We start from the raw sequence: 25,118 nt of genomic DNA, 5'->3' as shown, positions 1-25,118 counted from the left end.
AAGTCTTTGCTGAAAAGATCCCCAAAGTGAGACGGAGGGAATCGCGGGAACACAGAGGCTGAGGTGGGGAGGGCCTGCCATGTTCCAGAAGCTGAAAGAACAGGGCTCTACAGAGTGCAGAGGGCAGGGTGAGTGGAGGCCAGGCAAAGAGTCTGGATTTTATCCCAAGAACAGTGGGAAGCCCCAGGATGGCTGTCCACATACAAACATGGGTGGAAGGATGCGTATTAGAAACAAGACATGACATCCCCATCAGGATCCATTGTCACAATATTAAAGGGTTGCCTTCTCAACCTTTATCGTCAAATTCCCACCAGCTTCAGAGACTTGAAAACACACATGGAGTATGGAATCAACCATTAGTTAAATACAGGAAAGGTATCAAATCATTTTTAAATTCCCTAATCTCCTATTTCCATCCCATATGCCGAGCAGAAATAGAGAAAAAGAATACGCATTATGTTTAACAAGGCACAGCGTTTTAAATGTCTTTAATCTCTGGAGAGAGGAATTATTTCAGTGGGCTGAAGCCGATACCTATAATTAATATCTATGAAAAGTTGAACCCAAGAAAAAACTTTTTCAGGCTAAAAACCCTCATGTGATTTCTAGGTAATTAACAGTTTGGTCTCCACCACGGTAAAAATAGGCTTCCACCTGAAACTAATTCCCTTCTTGGCTACCAAGGCCAGTCTTTGAGTGATGGAGGAGAAGAAAGCTATTTGAATCCATTTACGCAGCACAAATAGGAAGTGACACCTGGTCGAATGGGAGGTGAGCCGGCCAAGTGCAATTTGGAGCACAGAATCTCCTTGTTTGGGTTTCTTTCACTGTTTAGCACAACCTTCTACTTCAGCCAAGTCCGACGGCTCACAAACCTCCGAAGATGAGCTTCTGCCTCTGGAGGGGCCCTCCTGAGTCCTGGCCCATCCAGTGGCTCAGCCCACCCTGGCCATTCACCCTGGTCTGCAGGGAGAGCTTCACATCACACGTGGGGCAGCCAGGCCACCAAGAGGTACGATGGTCCGCCCAAGGTCACAGATAACCAGCAGACGGCACAGGCCTGGGACCCTGTTGGCCAAGTTCACCATGACCCCAGCTCAGCTTAGCTGTCCCTTCTCCAGGGCTCTCAACTGTCCCCCAGATCCCTCAACCCTCGCCACCCTAAAATCCAGGCATCCATTCAAGACCCCGGCCCTGCAGAAGGAGCCGCCCACCTCCCCGCCTCGAGGCTTCCTTTCCTGCTTATTCTTTAACCACTGGGTGCTTCTCCGTTTCATCCATTTGTGCACTGTTGTCACACACACATCCACACACAACTGAACAATAAGTAACTTGAGAGTAGAAGGCACAGGCCTTGGGCACTTTGGTTGTGGGTATGAGGGCCACACCCTTTCACCCACCCCGAGGGATCTGCCTTCTGTTTGCAAATGTTCAACAAATATTTGCTGATTCGGTATCATTCAAAGTGGGCCATGGGACCTCCCTGGCGGTCTAGTGGTTAGGACTCCGTGTTTTCACTGCTGAGGATGCAGGTTCGATCCCTGGTCAGGGAACTAAGATCCCGTAAGCCGCGCAGCGTGGCCAAATTAAAAAGAAAAAAAACAAAGTTGGCCAAATTTTAACTCCAAGCGGCTTAAAAACCTTCACCTTAAGTAAAAGCATGCAGACTCAGGCCCCTGGTAGGGGCTGTTTGTCCCGTGGACCCCCAAGCAGGTCTACAGGCAGAACGACGGACCCAAGAGGCCAAGAAGCAGCCAAGTCACTTAAATGCGCTTTAAAAATAACTTTCATTTACCTGCAACTCACTACAACTCTTCCACTCGCCCGTCTGTTCCACAAACATTCACTAAGACCCGCTATGCCTGAGGGCTCTGGCACCTGCAAGGCCGCGGGGTCCTCGGGCCCCAGGCGGGGCCATGGTGTCCCGGGGAGATGAGAGAGGGCACAGCATTATGGTCTTGAGTGTGAGCTCTGATGGGGGCAAAGCAGGGGAGGCCAGCAGTTAGGAGCCCAGGCTGGAAGGTTCCAGGTTGAGGAGACGCAGTCACAGGGGCAAAGGCCAAGAGAGAAGGGGAGGGGGGGACCTGAGAACAGTCGGTGGCAGCTGCAGCATAAAGGCCAGGCAAGGTTGGTGAGAGAAGAGGGTGGTGACAGGCTGATAACAGCCCCCAAAGATGCCCACGTCCTAATGCCCAGAGCTGGTACCTATGCTACCTCGTAAGGGATTTTGCAGATGTGATGAGGGATCCTGAGATGGGCAGGTTGCCCTGGACTATCCAGGTGGGCCCACTGTACTCACGAGGGTCCTTGTAAGAGGGAGGCGGACTGGACTTCAGCCCGATGAGGCTGACTGTGGACTTCTGACCTCCAGAACTGTAAGAAAATACATCTGTGCTGTTCTCAGCCACCAAGTTTGTGTTGTTTGTTACAGCAGCCAAAGGAGGAATCAGTGCAGAGAAACATGGCCTTGGAAGAATGACCCTAGCCACAGACCCCACCCGTCTGTCCACCATTGCTGGCCCCAGGTGGACCAGTCCTGGGCTGGGTTTCCACTGGGGGCGGTGCTCACCATTCACAAAGACAAGGCAAGCTGATCTCGCCTTCGCCTCTGCTTTCTAATGTATGCCTTCACCTGACAGCAAAGCTGGGGTCACTCAGCGGTGCTGTGCATCACCCTGCTTTCCCTGAAGCTCACGAGTCAACAAGACTCACAGCCCAGAAAGCCAACCAGCAAAGACAGACATCCTTCGCGTCCATCCGGACGACACACCCAGCTTGCAGCACCGCCTTCTAACACAACCTCAACTCGGTGCTGACCTCAGCTGCTCTCAGCAAGCCCAGACACCCTGGAATGTGCCGTCCCGGGAAGGGGGTGAGCCTCCCATCACTGGAAAGATCCCAGCTGGGACTCGGTGGCCTCTGAGCACCCTGGAAACTCTGAGACCTCTGAGTCCACCCCGGGACTCCTCCTTGGCAGCCATCCTGCGCACATTAGGTGCCCACGTGGCATCTGCTGAATGAATCTGCCCCGAGGGCCTTCCCACCCAACAGCTGTCCTTTCGGTAGAAGAAGCTGACTTCCTTCTCAAAGACAAGCGGAGACCCATCTGTGATTCACCTTCTCCCACGAGTCCTGTCAGACACCCAGGGCTGGAGAATGGAGGCAAAGACACCAAAACAAAGACTCGCAGCCAACTTCCTGCCAGAGGGGAGCCAAGCCCTGCCCACGGCTTGCTCACCGCAGGGAACTTCTCCCTGCAGCTCAGCGTAGAGACGGGAAATAAAAGGCTGGGAAGGCTGCTGCAGCCACCCCAATCCCTGGAGGCTCAACCAGGGCTGCTCGGGCATCTGAGAGCCTTTCCCAGGGTCCCCCCGCCAGGCCCGCTGGGTCTCCATCTGGAAAGGGCCCTGGCCCGGGACCCTGCAGACCTGGTCTAGCCCCACTCTGCCACCCACAGCTTTGGACTCTGTTCAAACCACTCGACTTCCCAGGGACTCAGTTTTCTCATCTGTAAAATAAGGCCATGGGGCTCTGAGATGCCTTACGACACCCACAGCCCTGCTTGAACTCAGTGGCTCTTGACTTCTTTGGGTTGAGATTTTGGCAGCACAGGGATGGAGAGACTCAAATCATGGCCGAATGACGGGAGCGCGGGGCCCCTCGGATCCAGGCCAGGATGACCACACCAGACATGGCCCACTTCCCTGACCGAATCTGTCCATGTCACCATCTGAGAGGGCCGACTCCAGCCTGCCTGGGCTGTCCTGTGGTCCACGTCCAGGGCGCCAAGACCTCGAGTGTCCCAGGAAACGCCTGCTCCTGCCCGGGGTGGCATTGGCTGCCCCCTGCACTTCACCCCACGTCCAGCCACCGCCACTAGGCCCCAGTGGACCTACGGTGTGCACTGACCAAAAGATAGCACAGGTAGCCCACAAAGGAGCATCCAGGTCAGCGTGAGACGCAGTGAGTGCCACATACCAGGAGTCTCCTCTACTCTGAGCTATGTAGACGTGGGCATGGCCCCTGGCAGAGCCAAGGGGCTCTGGCCAACAGGCCTGGGGCTTCACCGCTCAGCACACCATAAAAAGCAGAAGTGTGGGGCTGTCTTGGCCTTGACCATGTGGAAACCACGCAGCACATAACTGACCCCCCTGGGAGTGCAGGGCATTGGGGGAGGGAGTGGGGTGTCATCGGCGGCCATGGGTATTCTCCCAACGTGGGAGGATGATCCTCCAACGACAAAGCCAGGAGAGACGCGAAGCTGCTGCTGGGCCCCCAACTCACGACAATGCCCTCTGCAGGGTCCTACCCAAAACTATGCTCTCGGTCTAGTCTGAGTAGGTCCAGGGTTGGGGCCCTGGCCTGACAATCAGCATGTCAGCCCTCTGGCCGAGATGATGGGTTGGGGTGGGCATGTGACCCATGCCGGCCAGTGGGTCTCTGTTCTGGACTTCCATTGGGAAGCACTGGCAGACAGCAGCATTCTCTAGCCTCAGGTTCTCAGGGAGCCGTGACCCAGGTGGGCTGTCGAAGAAGGGGGCCAACACACAGGGAAGCTGAGCCCAGAGACAGAGACACAGGCTGAGGGACAAAGGCTGAGAGACTGCACCTGGGGCCCCTGGAGCCAACCATACCTGAAGCCAGAACCCTGGACTTTCCGGACCTGTGAGCCTACGAGTCCACTTTTTCACTTAGGCTAGTTGGAGTCAGGTTTCTGTGACTTGTGACCAAGTATCTTGCTTAACACACCCCCTTCTGTGCACAGCCTTACAGAAGCCATGGGAATGGCGGGAAATAAGAACACACACCACACCCTTCAGTAACCTTAGACCAAACCAGGAAGACCTGACCAATCGGCCCAAACACACCAGGTGGGGACACAGGGTGTGACCAATACTGCCCATTAGAGGCTGGGGGAGAGGAAGACCCCGGAGGGCCGAGTGACAGGAGCCAGCTCTCATTCCTGGGCCCCCTGCACTCTGTGCTTTCTCTTCTTTCTACAAGAATTCCTCTCCCCGCTGGGGGGACGGGAACTCCACCAGGGCAGCCACGGAGTTTCAGGGCACTAAAGGAGATTTAACCACACATACTGCTGGGAACGTTCTTGAAAGAATTAGACAGAAACAGACACCAGATAATGTTCATTATATACTTGCACTGCTATAGAAAATGGTCATTACATTTTCCTCCAGGTGGAGCAAGAATAAAAGGGATTAAGGATTAGCTGACAGAGTCTTCGCCACTCGCCCAGGCCCCCTCCACCTCATCACTCCCACTTCCCTCCTAATGATCTGGGGACGTGTATGCACTTGGTAGATGATCCACGCCTGCTAAAAGGCACCATGACATACAAAGTAACCTATCTACAAAACAGAAACAGACTCACAGACATAGACAACAGACCTGTGGTTGCCAAGGCTGGGGAGGGATGGACTGGGAGTTTGGGGTTGATAGATGCAAACAATTACATTTAAAATGGATAAACAGGGCTTCCCTGGTGGCGCAGTGGTTGAGAGTCCACCTGCCGACGCAGGGGACACGGGTTCGTGCCCTGGTCCGGGAAGATCCCACATGCCGCAGAGCGGCTGGGCCCGTGAGCCATGGCCACTGAGCCTGCGTGTCCAGAGCCTGTGCTCCACAAAGGGAGAGGCCACAACAGTGAGAGCCCCACGTACCGCAAAAAAAAAAAAAAAGTTAGAAAGATACACTGTCTATAGTAAATATTCACAAGTGATTGTTGCTGCTGTGCTTACTATCCTATTAAAGGTGTAAAATCCATAAAACACTTTAAGTTCAAAATTAAATATGAATTTTTACCTTTTAAAAAATAAAATAAAATAAATAAAATAAAATGGATAAACAACAAGGTCCTATTGTAGAGCACAGGGAGCTATACTGAATATCCTGTGATAAACCATAATGGAAAAGAATATAATAAAAGAATGTCTCTATGTGTATAACTGACTCACTCTGCTGTACAGCAGAAAGTAACACAGCATTGTAAATCAACTATATTTCAATTAAAAATTTATTTTTAATTAAAAAAAAACAAAGAGGGCTTTCACTAGTTAGAATTTCTGTTGTCTCTTTGTTAAAACTCTGGGAACTTTATTTGATTTCTTTGATATAGCACAGATAAAAAACAAACAAACAAAAATAAAAGGCACCATGACAAATGTTAGGTAAGTGACCCTCCCAGTGTCACCGCCTAGCTCCTCCCAGGGACCCTCCCTTCTGGGTTCTCCTTCCCCCACCCCACCCCAAATTCCCAAACCCACCAAGCTGCAACAACGGGCCCGGCCTTTGCCCTGCTGTTCCCACTACCTGGATGCCCTCCTTCCTCCCACCCTCCTTTCCCGGCCACCACCTCTGGAAAGCCTTCCCAGACTTCTCCAGGAAGGGAAGTTCAGGGGGAAGTTTTGTTCCCTGCAGTAGGATGAAGACTCAAAGTCAGAATTTATTGACTTCAAGAAAAAAATGCAGACACATGAAATTTCTTGCACAGTGAGTTTGTGGCCACGACTCAGCCCTGCTGTAAACTTTTAGGCGTTCTGAGGAGCAGAGGGAGCTCCTGGAAGAGCCCTGTGGGCACCGAGGTGCTGGCAGCTAGCAGGCCACCACCACCTCCCCCAAAATGCCTCTCTCGTAGGCTCAGGAATGGCTGATGCCCCTCAGCAGGTGGCAGATCCTTGTACCCCCTTTCTGGAATAAGAGGGGTGCCAGGCTCCATGGGGTCTTGACTGGGAGAGGACAGGCGGCCCTGAGCACCACAGCCACCGTCCCAGGCACCCCCAGGTCCAGAGAGGACGTCGGACAGAGAGAGGGAGGAAGCGCCAAGGACAAGGGCAGCCTGGCTGCTTTCTCTGAGCGCTCCCCACTGCAGCCCTGCACAGCACTGCCCAGGTCAGCCTCCAGACCTCCTGGAAATGCCACCCCCTCCTTAGGACCCCTCCCTGACCACTAGCTCAAACGGGCCTTTGCTTCCCCAACCCCAGTTACAGACCCCATCACCTGTGCCTTCCTCCACAGCATCCCTCCCACCTGCCCCTGCCCTTGTGTCCCCAGGTCATCAGGTCATTGTCTGCCCCTCTCACCAGGCAGGGACCATGCTTCATCCTGGCCACGTCACCCCTTCCACCTGGCAGAGGGTCTGGCCCATAACTCAGTATCAATGAACGAATCAACCACTGCAAAAGCCTCTCTGAAACACTCTGGGGCAAATGCAAACTCAGGCCAAACCCCCATGGGCATCAAGAAAAGCTCTGGATTCGCTGGTGAGTGAGGTCATCTGGAGCTCTGCCCTCCTCCATCGCGCTGAAAACAAGCTGAAGATGGCATCGGGGTGAGTTAAGAGGGATGGCAAACACCAGACTAGAAACGCTGACCTGTGAGTTTGGGATCACCTGCACGTCAGGCCAGCTGCCACAGTTAGGGAGTTCTGCCCGCCCCGTACCCAAACACGCAACCCATCAGGGACCGAGCTTACCCACAGCATCCCAGCAGAGGGGCACGTCCCGGCACCTCCAGCCAGCCTCACCGCTGGCGGGCCACCTTCCAGCGGGGAAGGTCCAAGGGCTTCCTACCAAGCAGGGGCATCTGGCCCAATGGTCCACACAGGCCCCCCCCAGTCCTCCCACCCACCCCAGGATGGGCCAGCCAAGCCCAGAAGGATGGGGTGGCATGGAGGGGCCGAGCAGAAGCTGGCCGCCCAGCATGGAGCCGAGCCCTAACACGCACCGGCCTTCAGTTCACAAGGCCCGAGTGGGCCTCGTCACCCGTTTTAGGATGAGAAAGACAAAGCTCCACAGGATTAGGAGCTGGCCAGGGCCACATGTGGCCGAGAGGTGACAGAGCAGAGTGGACACCCCGGTGGAGGGCGGTGGGAATGAAGAGGGCCTGAGTGTGGTCGGGGGCAGGTGGTTGAGGCAGACAGGACCACCCTCCAGGCTCTGCCAGTCCCAAGCCAGGGCAGGGGAGCCAGGCGGCTCGCAGACCCAGCCAGCGTCTCGGAGCTCCTTCCCATGCTCACGAGACCCAGACTGGGGCACGGCTGCAGGCTCATCCAAGAGACTAGAGAAGATTCATCCCCACAGAGGACCCCGGGGACCCTGAGGGAGACACAGCACGGCAATCCCAGCCCGGGGGTCCTGCTCGGCCCCAACTGAGGCAGAGAGGGGACAGAGCCACAGCCTCTCATCCTTATAAAAGGCTGCGTGGGCCCTGCTCGCGGGCTGCGGGGCTCAGGGGCTAACGCTGCACGGGCTCTGCACTGGGCACAGGGCAGGCAGGGCTGGGGCCCCATCACGTGACAGGAGCCTCAGCCAGAGAGCCCCGCCTCCGGTCCCCTCCCACCAAGACCCTGCCCTGGCGATAATTCCCCATCACTCCAGTGGACAGCGTCGCTTGGATATGCTCCAGAAAACAGGACTCCCAGGAGCCCTGGAGAACTGAGGGCAATCCGCTTCCTTCCCCCATGTGCCGTGTGGATGGCCCCCAGCCCCACCCTTCTCCCAGGTCAGAGGTCAAGGTGGCCAGCACCAAAGTCGGCCAAGTCTCCACATCCCAGAAGAGTGAGGTGCCAGGTCAGGCAGGGCAGGGCAAGGCCACCTCAGTGTCCAGGGTCCGTCTGCTTGCTCCTCTGCGCCAGGGAGGGCACATGTGACTGTAGGGCCGGCTCCCCTCCCTGGGGCAGGGGAAGCTGCGGGATCTTGGGGAAGCAAGTCCCAAAGGGCCCTTCCCGCCAGACCCCACCCGGAAGGCCATGGGTTTCGGGTTTTCCCTTGGCTGCCTGCCGGGCCTCTGCTCCGTGAGATGGAAAGAAAGTCTGACTTGACCTTAGGAGGTGAGCATTCCAGGCGATAATTCATATCAGGAAACTTGCAAAAAATAACATACGTCAACGAGAAATACTCCCTTTAAAAGTGGGCTCTTGGAGCCAACACTGCCGGGCTTGACTCTGCTTTAGCAAACTACTCAGGAAATGGGACGAAAATGGAACCACATAGAACTCCATGGTGGATGCCACCCCCAGCACATCAGCGGGGCCCTGGCCAGATGCTGGGGTGAGCTCCGAGCCCACGCATCCCTCAGCCCCCCAGGGTGTAAGGGGAGGGTGCAAGCACGCAGCCACAGCCTCCAAAGGTGGCACTTTCTCAAGCTTTAAAAAGGTAACATGCTGGGACTTCCCTGGTGGTCCAGTGGCTCCCAATGCAAGGGGCCTGGGTTCGATCCCTGGTCAGGAAACTAGATCCCCCATGCCACAGCTAAAGATTCCACACGTGGCAACGAAGATCCCACATGCCACAACTAAGACCCGGCACGGCCAAATAAATAAATAAATAAATAAATAATTTTTTTTAAGGTAACTTGCTGATGCGACTTTAAAGAAAAGACAGAGGCAAACACAGAACGAAGGTGACAAGGACCAAAACCATTTTCGGGGGCTCCCCCCACCCCAGGGTTGATATCAGAAGCTGGTTATCCCCGTGAGGCTGGCCCAGAGGAAACGCTCAACGCAGGTCTGATGGATGGATGAACGAGTGACCAAGCGAGTGACACTTAGAAAGACACCCATCAGAAAGCCAACCTTCCCAGTTTCCCCCAAGGTGGCCCTCCAGGAAAGCTCCTCCGTGTTTAAACCCACCCAAATTTGCTTATCTTTGTTGAAAAGCTGAGCCAACCATCTCCTGGGTGCTGTGTTTTGTTTTATGTGAATGAAATGAGGCTGGGAGCAGAGAAGCGATTTAAAAGCGCCAACTTAATTTTGGGACTGATGCTCTCTCCCCACTAAGCACCCTGGCTCCTGGCTGACCCACCCCAGCCAAAGGGCAGAGGCCCAGGCAGGGGGAGGCACAGGGCGCCGTGGCCTGGCTGCACGGCCACTGCTGCCAGTAGAAGCTTCTGGGCAGAAAGTTTTGGGCAAGAAGCAGTCTCTCCATCTCCCCCAAAGTGCTCTTCCCTACGGGGAAGGCTCAGGATCCTCACTGAACACAGGTGGGGACAAATTAGTGCTTTACAGAGCTTCAGAGGTCACATGGGGAGCAGGCAACTGAACAGGGAGGCCAGCCCTGTCACCCATCGGCCATGGGGTCCTTCCCAGATCCTCAGCAGAGAAAGAGGTGGGCCGGGCCTCTGAACTGATAGCCCTTCAGGACCAATGAGCCCCTTCTATCCTACTCGTCTGGTAAGTTGCCAATGTTTACTGAGCATCTGCTAAGCACCTAGCACTGGGAGACAGCAGAGAACAGACAGACCAAAGCTCCGCCCTCCCGGGGTCCACACCCTTAGGGGCCTGGGGGAGACAGGACCCTGGGACAGGCACTGGGGTGGGGAGGTGGAGAAGAGAATCATCCCCACGGGGTGCGTCTGTCCCCTCTCTTTCCCAGGAGCCACGTCCTACCTGGCATTACCTTCACTTCTATTCACTTCACTTCTACTCACCTGTGATTCCCCGCCAGCTCTTCTGGGACCACAGAATCCAGGGACCCATGAACTTGGGTGGAGAAACAAGAACTTGGTTTATTTTCACCAACTCCAACTGAAATTGGGTGTTTCCTTCATCATGAAGTAGGCAACAAGTCACAATGTTGTCATTAGTACCTGGGACTTTGTCACCAACAGAAATCACAGGTGTTTTCCCGGGCACGTTGACAGCTGTTGCCGACCCCGAAATATCGTTTACGTTCATCACAACTTCAAAACTGTGGTACTTACCACACTTGCTGCTAACTCTTGTTGATGTGTTACTAAAGAAATTAGTTTTAATATTCTGGTAACTTTATTGCCATAGAATTTATTTTTTATTTTTTATTTTTATTTTTTTCCTTTTTGCGGTATGCGGGCCTCTCACTGCTGTGGCCTCTCCCGCTGCGGAGCACAGGCTCCGGATGCGCAGGCTCAGCGGCCATGGCTCACGGGCCCAGCCGCTCCGCGGCATATGGGATCCTCCCAGACCGGGGCACGAACCCGTATCCCCTGCATCGGCAGGCGGACTCTTAACCACTGCGCCACCAGGGAGGCCCATAGAATTTATTTTTTAATAATCATCCTTTAATCCTATCTATTTTATGTTATGCTAGTTATAAAAACTACATTCTGAGAAACTTCATGGGCTTCTCCAGACTTGGCGTGGAGGGAATCTATGGCACAGAAAGAGCTGAGAACCCCTGTGCCAGGATGGGGGGGTCCTTGGAGCCGGGAAGCCCCTCCACGTGTGTCCCGGGGCAGCCCGTGGTGTGACACCCAGCAAGGCACCCAGCAGCCACCTCAAACGACTGAGAGAGAACGGCTGCAGGAATTAAATAAAAACCCCGAAGCCCCTCAACGGTCAAGTGATAAATCAGAACATAAACTTGGATGGGGTGAAGCAGTATCGATGGGAATAAATTGAGAAAAACATAAGATTTTTTATTGAGTGTTTCATTTTTACGGAGTGAAAATTGAATTATTTAACTGGTCAATGAGCTAGTCAATAGGGAAAAGGGCCTAAAAGCAGGGAGGAAGTGAAATGCATGTGAACCTGAAATACAAACGGCAGGAGCTCCAGAACACGCCCCCCTGGACCATTTCCTACCCCCCGCAGGCCCCCCACCGCCAGACCAGTCAGCCTATTTCTGACTTTCCAACGTTGATAGATCTGGACGTCCTGGGCTCCAAGCAACAGCCCCTCCCCTTGCGTCACACATAGCAGAATGGGGGGTTATCAGAAGAAACCAGAAACAACACCACTCCCACCCACTGTACTGTCTCCCTGCTGTGTCCTTTCCAGGTATGGGATGGCCCTTAGTGCTGTGAATATTTCTCCCCCAAAACCACAGGGCGACAGATTTCTTTGGGGATTGCAACCATGCAACTAATTAGCAAGTGGGCAAAAACTCAAAGCAGACACAAGAATGATGTCTGCTATAGTTAAGACCTCAGGCTCAATCCAAAAACTAACACAGAATTCCATAATCCCACTTCTGAGTATACACCCAGAAGAGGAGAAAGCAGGGATTTGAACAGACATTTGTACCCCAATGTCCACAGCAGCATTGTTCACAATAGCCCAGAGATGGGAGCAGCCCAAATGTCCACGGATGAATGAACAAGAAAACAAATGTGGTCCATCCACACAGTGAAATGTGATTCAGCTTTAAAAAGGAAGGCAATTCTGACACAGGCTACAACATGGATGAAGCTCGAGGATATTATGCCCAGTGACATAAGCCAGTCACATAAGGACAAACACTGTATCACTCCACTTATATAAGGTCCCTAGAAAAAACAGCCAAATCCACAAACAGAAGTAGAATGGTGGTTTGCAGGGAAAGGGGGAGACAGACAGGAGGCGATGGGGGGCTACTGTTTAATGGGGACAGAGTTTCCATCTGGGAAGATGAAAAAGTTCTGGAGATGGACGGTGGTGATGGTTGCGTAACAATGTGAATGTACTTCATGCCACTCAACTGTACACTTAAAATGGTTAAGAGGGTAAATTTTATTTGTATTTTATCACCATTAAAAAATAACAATAAAGAAAAAAGAGTAAAAATATTTCTTGCACTAAAAAAATAGCACTCAGGGACTTCCCTGGTGGCACAGTGGTTGATAATCTGCCTGCCAAGGCAGGGGACACGGGTTCGAGCCCTGGTCCGGGAAGATCCCACATGTCACGGAGCAACTAAGCCCACACGCCACAACTACTGAGCCTGTGCTCTAGAGCCTGCGAGCCACAACTATTGAGCCCACGTGCCACAACTACTGAAGCCCGTGTGCCTAGAGCCTGTGCTCTGCAATGAGAAGCCCACACACCGCAACGAAGAGTAAGCCCCTACTCGCCACAACTAGAGAAAAGCCTGCAGGCAGCAACAAAGACCCAACGTAGGCAAAAACAAATAAATAAATAAATTTATTTTTTAAAAAAATAGCACTCCGGCTCAAGAGTGAAGAACGAAATCACATCTCAGACCCTTTTTAGCTGTGTGACTTTGGGCAAGTCCCCTGGATGCTGTGAACCTTTCTTTTCTCGTCTGTAAAATGAATATGATAATCGTATCTATTTTTTTAGGACTGTCTCCAGGACTAAATGAGTTAATGCCTGTGATGAGCTCGGCACAGCCATGGACACAGAAAAGGGGACTGTAATTATTAACTTCATTATTACTAATCAGAAGCAATATGTAAATAATGAGAAATTGTTATTATAAGATAAAATTACCTCCGAAGGAGAAGCAGGGAGGCGATCCTAAATGCCATCTCTGCAGCTAAGGCCTGGAAGATGGTATCTCTACCTCTGACGCCTCAGAAATATGCACGGCACAGAAAGCTCATAAAGAGCCCTTTCTGAATTAAAAGTGATCTGAATAGAAGCAGCCACACTTGGCCTGGCTCTTTTCTTACTTTAATTTGAACTTAATTTATCTCTGAGCATCAGGAAACGGCGTCATGCAAGAGATGTGCCCTGTCGGAGTCAAGGCAAGCTCAACATTGCAGGAAATTATCTGCTTTTGCAAGAAAATCACGAAGGAAGGAGGGTGCTGTTATTTTAAGATCTTCGAGCTGGTGTGAGAAGAAACTAATTAAATGATTGTAATTTCCTGTGCAAATGCAGTAGCTTGACTACTGCAGAGATGCAAAATAAGAACGAACTTTTCCACCTCAAAAGAACATCGGAGTCTTAATTTTTTTTTTCTTTCCGGTTCTCCAGTGAGAGCTCACATTCAAGTACTCCTATTAAACGTTTAAAACAACAAACAGAGCTTAAGCGGGACAAAGATGATGCGCACACTGTGTGCTCTGGGAAGTGTCCTGGAATCACGGGGCTGGAGTAGAAACGGTTTTGTTGCTGCCCTCAGTGGGCTGCCTGTCAGTCGCCAGCTCACAGCGAGACTGGGAACAGGTTTCAAGAGTCTGTGCTCTGCAACCCACCGGAGCAGGTCAGGGATGGCTGCACCGTGGGAACCCGCGTGGAGCAGAAGCGGGGTCTTCGCCATCCCCACCATCCACTGGGCAGAACTGGAAGGGCCACAGGTGCATGTTTCCATGGCAGTTCTATGCCCAGCATCCAAGCTCACATCCAGAATGAGGCTTTCAAAGGGCTCCCACAGCAAGAGCAGGCTGGGGACAGACCCACACGCATGCTTCACCCTCCAGATGCTGGGATGGAGACCTTGTCGTGACCACGAGGAGAGCCAGAGTTCCCCTGCTCCCTGAGCTTCCGCACCTGGGCACACGCTGGCCAGGAACAGGGCTGCAGTAACAGCTGGCTTCACGGGTCATCACATCCCTCCATACTCCATAAAGCACCCGTGCAAACTCGGGAATTAGGAGCGCGAGGGCGAAACAGGCCATTGGTAAGAATCTATAAATAACTCACTCTTTGGATGCTAAAAAAAAAAAAAAAGAAAAATGAGGAAGCTCCCAAACAGAAGGCAGTTTACAAGCTCGCCCTCCGGGTCTTCCCAAAATGGAAACGCTCAGGGATGCTCAGCGTGTTGCCAGCGCATGTTCTCATGGCTCCAGCTCTGCACTCCCACAGTGTCATCCTTGGGGGCTTAGCCTGCCTCTGACAAATTATAATAAAGTAACATGTTAAAACAACAGGAACTCTAAAGAAGGCCTATGCAAGCACTGGGCTGCCTTCTAATCTGAAGGGGCGTGCAGAAGAATGAAGTTAATTTATGACCTCTTTAAAACACTCTCGGGAACCCTCATGCAACCACAAATTAAATAGCCACTTCATTAAAGTAAAAGTAGATTTGTGCAATGTGTTCGGGAACATTATTAACAGGGCTGTTTTTATGCCTTTGAGCCAAGCTTCTTGATTGATGGACCTGTTCTTTCTCTGCCTGGTGCTCCGGGCTTTTCAGGACCCCAGGCCTCTCCCTCAGCCTGCAGAGTCTCGCCGTCCCAACCTCCTCCTCAGCCCAGGTGACACTGACTCTACCCACCCTTCAGAGCTGCTCGATCATCACCTCCTCCAGGAAGTCCTCTCTGACCTCCCCAGCACAGATCCTTAAAGCACCAGAATTCTGTAATGAATTCCTGTCCAGTCCCAATGTCCTGCCAGGACAGGGGCCATGAGTGATTTCACTTGTCACTGTACCCCGGTACCTAACAGACCCTCTTAGAAAGCAGCTGCTTTGAAGGCTAATATGAGGTCTCTTCTCACCTGGGGCTCTCAAACTTTGTGTGATCTCTCCAGGCACAGACAGAATGCAGAAGACCCTAGGTGGTCCTGGGCACAGGGCAAGCATACCCCCAAGTACAACACTGCCGCCTTGCATGCCAAGACTTCCCCAGGCTCTGCCCACAGAGCAGACGTGTCCACTGAGCATCACCTGTCCCACAACACACGCTGCCCTCGCTCTCTCATCATTCTTGGTCCAGCCGCCAGGTCCAGGGTCCCCGACAGGTGGCACAGCTGGTTTCCTGACAACAAATGTGACAGGCACTCAGTGCTGGTCACAGCATCCTGTGACCTCTGTCTGCCTCTGTCCCTCTCTGGGTGGCCACTGGCCGCCCTTGGTGAAGCTGCCACGACAGAGAAGTGCTTCATCTGGGGGCAGAGGCCCACCAGCCAAGCACTGAGCAGTCACAACTCAGCCACCCATGAACCAGACCACTCTATCCAATGGAGTCCCAACCCCAAAACGCTGGGAGGCCCGCACTGTGGTGGCCTGGAATCCCAAAATTTCTCACGGAAAGTTCATCAGACTTGGAGCCACCAAGCCCGCCCACAAGAGCGGAGTGGAGCCGTCACCACAAAACCACAGCCTTCAGACTCAAGGCTACAAATCAGCTTTGTCACTGGATTCATTCAAGAACCTAAAGGGCTTTCCACGAAGGCCTTCAGGGTCTCTGGACGCTGGAGCCTGGCCGTGAGCCGTGAGGCCTCCGTGGGGGGTTGGGGAGCCACGTCCTGTCCATCCTCACCTGAACCCTCTCTCAGACCTGCTCTTCCCTCCCTCTGTCCCCTCCAGGGCCCTGGGCCAGGCCTCACCATCACAGCAGCCTCCTCGCTGAGTCTCTGTACAGGTCTCACCTCCATGGCCCCTCACCAAGCCCACCCTGCACACTGCCCCCGGGTCACTGGTTGAAACTCAGCCCAGCCCTGCTATCACTCCCTGAGCACTTGCTGCAGGCCAGACCCTGTCCGAGCACTTTCCGTGGATTATCCTACTGAACCTGCACCACAGACAGACCTATGAGCCTTCACGTCCCCCAAATCTAAGACACTGAGGCCCAGAGAGGTCAGTCCATCCACCCCAAATCTCAGAGCCAGAAAGGAGCGGGGCCGGGTACAAACCCAGGCAGGCTGAAGCTCAAGCACCAATAACCACCACCCGGCACTGCCACGCTAGGCTGTTCAGCCTCATATTTGGGATCCATTAGGAGTGGACTTCAACCAGTTTTTTCCAAACTTCTTTCCTCTGATTTCTCTCCACGCACAATGCACTGTCTCCGTGTATGACACAGACATACCTTCAGATTCCCACCTCCCAGATCTTGCTCAAGCAGTTCCTCCCCCAGAATGTTCCTCTCCATCTCCCATATGCTCCCCCTACTCGTTCCATAAGTCCACCCTGATGCCACCTCTTCCACGCAGTCTTCCCGGATTTCCCCACTGGGGAAGATGGTGCTCACCCCTCGTATCCCAACTGTTCACGTCCATCCCTTTTTTCCCCCACAGGACTACTCTGAGCTCCCCTGCGTTAAGCTCAGGGGATGCAAAAGTAATTGAGGCCCCTTCCCTGCTGTTACGAGCTGAACTGTGCCCCCCTCACCGCCCCCCACAAATCATATATTTAAGTCCTAACCCCCAGGACCTGAGGATGTGACTATATTTGGAGATATGGTCTTTAAAGAGGGGATTAGGGTAAAATCAGGCCATTGGAGTGGGCCCTGATTCAATATGGTTGGTGTCCTTATAAGAAGAGATTAGGACACAAACACAAAGAGAAGACAGCCATCTATAGGCCAAGGAGAGAGGCCTCAGGAGGAACCAACCCTACTGATCCCTTGATCTTGGACATCCAGCCTCTAAAATGGAGAATGCATTCTGCTGTTAAAGCTGTCCAGTCTGTGGCACTTTGTTGTGGAGGCTAATACACCTGCCCTCAAGGAACTTGACATCTGACAGCTGTGTTAGATGTGACCCATTTCACACCTTCAGAAGCTCCATGCTTCTGATTTGGAGCTCTGGCTCTCTGGGTATAAAATATGTACAGATATCAGGTTCCTGAAGATCCCTGAGCAGAGAGCATGAATAGTCAGGGCAGAAGTACCTCTGCATACGGCTCCCCTCGACATCCTCAACCCTGCAGAACAGCACAGAGCAGATGTGGAGCGGGGGTGGGGGACATGCCAATCTGCTGACCACCAGTGACAAAACTGAACCAACTGGGCCTGGCTGCAGGAAGCTCACACTCTAGTCCACTGACGCATCAAAGCTGACGTTCCAGTGCCATGAGGGAAGGCGTACAGGTGAGTTGTACTTAAGTATAACAAGCACGCAATTTCCCAGAAATGGTAAAACTGGGACAGGGCACAGCACCATCCCATTGGGGTAGCATGAAACCCTGACCTCGGAGGCAGGGACCTGCATTCTGTCATACCTGTCATACTTGTCTCCAAATCACACCTCTGCCTCTGAGGGCAGCTCGGGAGACCCAGAACCTGGAGCCTCTGTGCATGACCCGTTCTGGATCCACTGAAGGTAACACCAGTTGGTTTCAATGAAACATTCATTTCACACCTAACAATTCATTTCTACAGCTAAACGGCAGACAGAAAGGCAGTGTTTGAACTTCCAATCAAGTCCCCTTCTGTATCTCCATGGGAGCGGGAAGAAACCAAGCCTTTGGAAGGAAAACGCACATATGTTCTCAGTGCTACAGCGACGGGGCCTGTCCTGGAATAAGCTCGAATCCTGCCATTCCTTTCTGCAGATGCTCTAAAATACCATTTTAAAAAGTCTATCCCTCTCCAAATGCTTTTTTTAACTTTGTAAAATACCTGACATGGTAAAGCAAACACCATCTCTGCTCTCGTAGAGCACATCTGCAGAGCGTAGCTCCTTGGGTTCGGATGCCTGTGCAAATCAGATGACATAAAATTTTTAAAAGACTCTGCTCAGCAAATCAGCCTCAAGTTAGTTTCTTTTCCGTTTTAGCTTTCAAAGATGGTGCTTTCCAGCGGAGGTGAACCAAGTGCAGAATCCTGGCTAAAATCCTTAGCCCTGTGGCTGCCAGAGGGACCAAAGCGCATTTCTGAGACACTTCACGTGCGGAGAAAAGAATGCAACGCATGCGCGGAGTGCTGAGAAAATAATGGTTAGAAAAAAGGGTTTTACTTGGCTCTCGGTTACAGCTTTCACTCCTCTTGAGTTCTTCCCAGGCAAGTGAAACTCTTAAAGCATCACCTGCTCCCCAAGTCAAAGGATGATGCGCTTTTCCAGCGAGAACTCCCGTCTCCCCGACTTCCCAAGCCTGAGAATGGGTGGGTGGCGGGGGAGGGCTGGCAAGCGAAGTGGGAGGTGCTTGAGCCAAACGCCGGGTCAGCATCTCCAGAACCACAGCCGGTAACAGTGATGAGTACTCGGGCTTCGCCTCCTGTCTGCTGAGTGCCAGGCCACGCCCTGCTCTCCACAGCCACCACTGCCCCCCATTTCCCAGCGGCCAGGGGAGAGCTGCATCTCTCAAAGCTCCTCCCCGGATCTGGACTTCCCGCTAAAGAGAAGTCAGCACCTCCCCACATTCCCACTCCCCACTCCCAAGCCCCTACTCCAGGCATTCAGCGGCCAGCAGCCAGGAAACAGTCACACAGGAGTCACTCAACTCAGCCACTGTCCCCAAGCAGCAAAGCCAGGTGGGCTCCTCTGCCAGGCTCTGCCCCCAGGGCCCCCGCCCCACTGGTCCAGACTCCTCCTCAGTCTCTCCAGGGGAGCTCTGCTCTCAGGATGGGGGTGGGCGGGCTGGGTGACAGTGAGCCCTGAAGGTGCTGGTCCCACCTGGGAAGCTGCTCTCCACCCCTCTGTGTCTCTCCCTAACTTCTTTCACCCCTACCGCCCCCCACCACGAAGCTGAAAAGAGTGAGCTTCTGGAGGAACAACCTGGAGGGAGGGGGCTTGGTTTGGATGTTCTGGCTCCACTGGTCTGACTGTTAATGTTTACTGGTTCCTTTGAGTTACTGGTGTCCGGGTTACCTTGCAGTCCCTGAGTTACAGCTTACGGTACATAGGACACGATTTGCTCCCGAGTATTGCGAAGGAAGGAAGGAAGGGAGGGAGGGAGGAAGGAAGGAAGGAAGGAAGGTGGGGGGGGGGAGGGAGGAAGGAAGGAAGGAAGGAAGGCAGGTGGGATCCAGCTGCACGGCTGGGGTCTGACCCCTCTCTCCAGATGTACGTGGGGACGGCCCCCCAAGGGCTCTTCGAGGGAGGGGCACCTGCTCCCCTCCCTAAAGTACCGCCCCTCAGGGCCCTGCCTGCCCCCTGCTGGCCGGCGGAGCGCAGGGGGTCAGCGCCGACCCGCCCCTCCCCCAGGGCTTCCAGTCTGACTGGAGATGGCTGAAGTGACCAAGGACCCCGGCACATGCGTGAGAAGCTGGTTGGGGAGGGGGTCCGGCAAGGCAGCGTGCTCTGGACCAATCAGGCCCATCCAGTGCTGCCCCTGCCCCAACAAGCTCATCCACCCGCCCCATCCCTTCTCCCAGAGAGTTCCCCAGCAAGCGGGGCTAGACAGAGGAGGTGGGTAAAAGTGCCGCCCAGCCCAGGCTACACCCCTGCGGTGACTAGAGAAGCACCTGCATCCCTGCCCCTCCACTCCCAATGGATGCAGGGGCCCTGGCCCAGCGCGGCTTCCCCAGAACTTTGGGAAGCCTCGGTCAAGGAAAAGGGTCGGGGGTCAGCCATTGGACAGTGAGTGGACATTGATGGAAAGGAGTGAGGAGGGGCTCCCATCTCTTCTCCCCATAACCGCACACACACACACACACACACAGCTGCCACCTCCCTCCACCACTCCCTCTCCCAAAACTAGAGATGATCCACGTGGGGGTGCTGGCAGGTGACCCCAAGATAGATGACCACGGGTTATCTGCTCCGGAGGGAATAGAGCGGGGTGGGAGGGAAACGACGCTGTGGCGCCCCCCGGGGAAGAATATGAGGGTATCCCCATGCCCGGGACGCACCACCAAAAAGAGGCAGGATCCAAGAGGGGGCAGGACCTACAGAGCTGGTGGAAGGAGGCACCGGAGGACCTTAACAGAAGTGTGTTTGCAGGGCAAGGGGTGTCGAACTTCCCGCTGGAGCGAGGCCGAAGTAGCGGCCAAGGTGGGGGAGGGCAGGGAGTGCAAGGAGCTGGCCGCCGTGCCCTAGCCCCGCGGGTAAGCAGATCCCGGCGCATCCAGGTGCGTCCGCGGCGGGTCCTCAAGGCAGCCGCGGGTCGCACTACGGGAACGCGGGGAGAGATATGGCCCCAGAATCGAGGGTTCCAGAATCGGACGCCGGGCTGACCGGGGAAGTCCTAGAGCCCGTGGAGGTGCCACGAGCGGGGTCCCGGGTAGACCAGGGTGGAGTGGGTCCTGGAACCAAAGCAACGCTGGGTGGACCGGGTGGAGTCTGAACGCGATAGAGGCGCAACACCGAGTCGTGAGTGATCTTAAAGGGTCTGGGGGCGCCCCAAGGTGGCCGGGGTCCCGAAACCTCCGGAGACACCCGCCCCCCAACCTGCGACCTGGAGGCCAGTGGGGCCGCCCCTGAGGTAGCTCAGGGTCCCGGAAATCAGCGGAAATGCCCCCCGAGGTGAGGCAGGGCGCTCACGTATCTGGTTCCCAAGTAACCAGTGGCCAGGGGCCAGCAGGGGCGCCGCCGAGGTGACTCGCGTCCCCAAGTCTCCGAGAATGCCCGGGGTGACCGTGGGGCCGTCCGGAAGTGGGGGCCCCGAGGTGTCCGGGGCAGGGCCCGGGGGGGACGCGCGGAGGTCACTTACGCTGCTGTTCTCGCCCGTCCAGTGCACCATCGCCTGGTTGTGCGTCGCGTCCCCCTTGAGCACGAACGACGTGCTGATGAGTGAGACCTGCGCTCGCGAAGCCGCTCCGGCCACCGGCGCCGCCCGTGCCCAGCGCCCCTGGCCCGCGGCGGGGGCGCCGTCCTCGCCGGGACCCGGAGCCGGACCGGAACCCGGGGCGCCGGGCTCCGCGCCACGCGCCTGCCTGTCCTCGCCGCCGCCGGGCAGCGCGCGCCCCGCAGGCGGGCTTGGCGGAGCCCGGGTCAGCCGGGCGCGGGGACCCAGGCGCCAGGACTCGGGGGAGCGCCCCGCCGCCCCGCAGGCGGCCAGCAGCAGCAGCAGCAGCAGCAGGAGCGGCCGCGAGCGCGGCGGCGGCGGCGCCCGGGGGCCAGGGGCTCGGGCAGCGGGGCCGGGGCCCTTCGGGGCGCGCGGGAGTCCCCGGTGCGCCATGGTCGCCGAGGGGCGGCGGCGGGGCGGCGCGGGCGAGGGAGACCGCGGCCGGGAGAGCGGAGAGCGCTGGGGAGCGCGAGCGAGAGCGCAGAGAAAGGAGCCGGAGAGGGGAGGGAGCCGGCGGGAGGAGGGGACTCGCCGCTCCGCCGCCGCCACCCGCGCAGCCGAGGGCGCACCGCCACCTGCCGGCCGGCGCCGTGCCCGCCCGTGCGAGCGCCAGCCGCTCAGGAACCAGGGGCCGGAGGTCCTGGAGCAGGCCGCTACCCTCCAGGGCCACAGGCCACAGACCCCTCTCCTCCCTTCCTTGCTTCTTCCTTGCTCCTTCCCTCCTCTCCCGCCCTCTTGCCTTCCTTCCGCCCTTTCTTCTTGTATTTACTGACCACATACTCTGGGCCAGCCGAGTTCCAGGCAGTGGGGACACAGGGGTAAACACAGCCAGGTGCCTGTTCCCGCTGCTGAGAGTCTGATGTGGGAGAAAGACCACACCTAAGTGGACACGTTCACGGACAAAATCACCCCAGAGAACCAGAATGAAGCCAGACCGTAAGTAGGGAGGTGGTCTCCGGTAGGAGCCTCTGAAGGAGTAACAGTGGAGACAGGACCTAGCTCCTTCAGGGTGAGGAGGAGACCTTCTAGGCAGCCGGAGGGCCCTGTGAAGATGCTAAGGCAGCTTCCAGATGACCTACGGGTGCAGCCACTCCTGTGGCTTAGGCTTCAGGACTTGCAGACAGTGGCTTTATGGCCCAACCCCGGGGGCCACCAAGGGGGCAGCCCCTGAACATAAGGACAGACGCCTGGGTGAGGAGAGGGTGTGGGGCAAGGTCCCATTCAGAGCCTAGCAGGCCACAGTGAAGAGTTAGGGAAACAGAGGCTCAGCGCACCAAGTCCCCACCCAAGGTCATGAACCTACTATAGGTAGATTTCAATATAACTTCATCGAGCACCCACCATGTGCTCCGCACTGGCCTCAGGGAAAAGACACAGGAGCAGGAGATTCTCTGAGGCAAGGCCAGGGTCAGAGTAGCTGTGCATCCTCAGCCGGGGGCCACCCCGCCTCCTCCTTCCCCAGTGGCCCCCGCATTAGATAAAAATCCTCAGGCTTGGGCTTCCCTGGTGGCGGCGCAGTGGTTAAGAATCCGCCTGCCAGTGCAGGGGACACGGGTTCTAGCCCTGGTCCAGGAAGATCCCACATGCCACGGAGCAACTAAGCCCGTGCGCCACAACTACTGAGCCTGCGCTCTAGAGCCCACGAGCCACAACTACTGAGCCCGTGTGCCACAACTACTGAAGCCCACCCACCTAGAGCTCATGCTCCGCAGCAAGAGAAGCCACTGCAATGAGAAGCCCGCGCACCGCAATGAAGAGTAGCTGCCACTCACCGCAACTAGAGAAAGCCTGTGCACAGCAACGAAGACCCAATGCAGCCAAAAATAAATAAATAAATAAAATAAATTTTTTTTAAAAATCCTCAGGCTCAGCATCCCTGTCACACTCACCTCCCAGTTGGGTCTCTTTGCTCCAGACAGAGAGAGAGAGAGAGAGCAGAGTGAGAGAGCCTAACGGGGCAAAGGAGCAAAGGCTCGAACGTTTGTGAAAGATAGACAGTGGGGCTTCCCGCTGGCCCCCAAAGAGTTGAAGCACCCAGCACCCTGTCTTCTGCTTGCTCACCCAGGCTCATCCTGAATTCATAGCCAATAACAGACTGGGCTTGCCCTCTGCCCAGCGCTGGGGTGGGGGGCGGGGCTTGGCTGGATACCTATGAAGTCTCCTACCTTGGAATGTGCCCTCGCCCCCTCCATGGTATAAATTCCCAATCTGTCAGAGTCTAAATCTCCAGCTCAGGCCCAGAGTCAGGAGAGAAGGGGGAGCCAGCAGCTGTGGGAACATCTGGTCTAGCACAGGGAGCAGAGAACAGAACAGGGTCAGTGCAGGGCTGAAGGGAGGGGAGACAAAACAAAGTGGCAGGTGGGCACTAAAAAGATGCTTACAAGCAAACCAGCACTGCAGACAGTAGCTGGCGGGAAGGTGCTCGCTGCACAGCGGTCAGAAGAGAGCTGGGTCTGTCCCGCCTTAGACTCAAATTCACCAAGAGGCTCCCTGATGCTGGCTGAGCCTCCATCTCCCCAGCTGTGAAGAAAAGGGGGCTGCACAGTCTCTAACGTCTCTTCCAGTTGTTTGTTGGTTTGTTTTGTTTTGTCTTGTTTTTAAATAAAGGAAGGCCTCCAAGTACTGTCCTCAAGAAAATTTGACAGTGATACATCATAGAGCACCTACTATGTGCTGGGCACTTTCCTAGGGACTGGCTGCGTCCTGGAAAAGAAGATGGGGCCTCTGCTCTTGGGGTGGGTGATGTTGCAGGTTATCATATTTAACTCTCACCATCAGGCTGTCCCCATCTTACAGACACGGAAACAGACTCAGAGTGATGACTGCCCAAGGTCACCTGGCCAGAGTCAGAGGCCAGACTCCAGGCACGTTTTCTGGCCCCAAGGTGGCGCTCTTTCCACCCCACCCCGGTTACTTGCCATCTGTGCATGTTACCCCTCTGAGGCTTGGAGAGCTCAGCCAGGCAGGGAGGTAATATGAACACACATCACCCCCAGGCTCAGACCGAGGCCACGTCATTAGTGATTTGGTTAATGTCCCAACAAACTGGGGAGAGGGTCCAGGTCTGGAATGCAGATGCCATGATGCCTCACCAGTGCTCTTTCCAGAACAACTGGCTGTCTCTGCCGTAATAAGGCCACAAGGCATTCAGAAGAGCAGGACTGATTCATCCCTTTTCTGAATCCAAATCCAGAGACGTTGTGATTCCCCGGATCTCTCAGCTCACAAACATTACTGGACCCCCAGGAACACAGTGATGAGGGAGACAGACAAGTTCCCTGTGCTGGGGAGGAGCGTCCGTCCTCATGCAGCTAGACAGATCCGGGGGAAAACCTAGACAGTGCTGCGTACCCAGGAGAAAATAAGGCAGGTGTGCGATGGCGATGAGGAGGTGCTGGGGGCCGGGTAACTTGGAGCTGAGAGGCACAGGGCCTGGCATGAGCCTGGCGGAAAGAGCCATCCCAGCAGAGGAGGAGCACATAAGCCCCCACCCAGCCCAGAGCAACTGGGTATTCAGAGGAGGAACTGCCGGGCTTGATTTGTATTCACAGACCGCTGCAAAGCCTCTGGAGGGTTTCAGGCAGGACAGTGAGACCAGCGGCGTTCTTACAGCATCACTCTGGCCACCAGGAGGACAGGTGCAGGAAGGCACTTAGGACACGACTGTGCAGGACAAGAGAGAAGCTGTGGCAGCTGGGCACAGGCAGCGGGCAGCGACGGAGGAGGGGGGAGTGGAGGGAAGCCCGCTTCCGGGTGCCTCCCTCACCCCAGTCTCACTCCCCCTATCCCCGCGCTCACCCTCCTTAGTGATTCACATCAGGGACTCAGGGATGCAGATGCAGGAGAAAGATGCAGGCAAGTGTAGAAAGCAAAGGAGAGCTTCGATCAGGCATCCTGTCCGACACCCCCGGCGCAGTGGGGTCTCCGGAGGCCACAGAGGCAGTGTCTGCGGCGCCCACTGAGGTGGCCGACAGCTCAGCAGGTGTCTGGGCATGAACACATGCGGGCAGGCCACGTGCAGGAGCTGGGGTTCAGCACCTGGCATCGGGGTGCATGCATGAAATAAATATT

At 55.2% G+C, this 25,118-nt stretch overlaps 1 protein-coding gene across 2 annotated transcripts in view; it reads right to left on the bottom strand.

The window, feature by feature from the left end:
- SORCS2 (sortilin related VPS10 domain containing receptor 2) overlaps positions 1–25,118 on the bottom strand; it is a 553,507-nt gene that overhangs the window by 472,114 nt on the left and 56,275 nt on the right. The window contains exon 1 of one of the 2 annotated variants that reach the window (XM_060106377.1): positions 20,973–21,478. The exons of the other annotated variant lie outside the window; for it this stretch is intronic. Within the exon in view, the coding sequence (XP_059962360.1) occupies positions 20,973–21,440 (468 nt within the window). The 5' untranslated portion in view covers positions 21,441–21,478. Of the gene's footprint in view, positions 1–20,972; positions 21,479–25,118 lie in introns of those variants that run through there. 2 annotated transcript variants of the gene reach the window in all.

This window comes from Mesoplodon densirostris, chromosome 1, assembly GCF_025265405.1.
Source record: "Mesoplodon densirostris isolate mMesDen1 chromosome 1, mMesDen1 primary haplotype, whole genome shotgun sequence".
NCBI lineage: Eukaryota > Metazoa > Chordata > Mammalia > Artiodactyla > Ziphiidae > Mesoplodon > Mesoplodon densirostris.
Note: the sequence above shows the minus strand (reverse complement) of the source record. Positions and strands in the feature narration are given on the sequence as shown.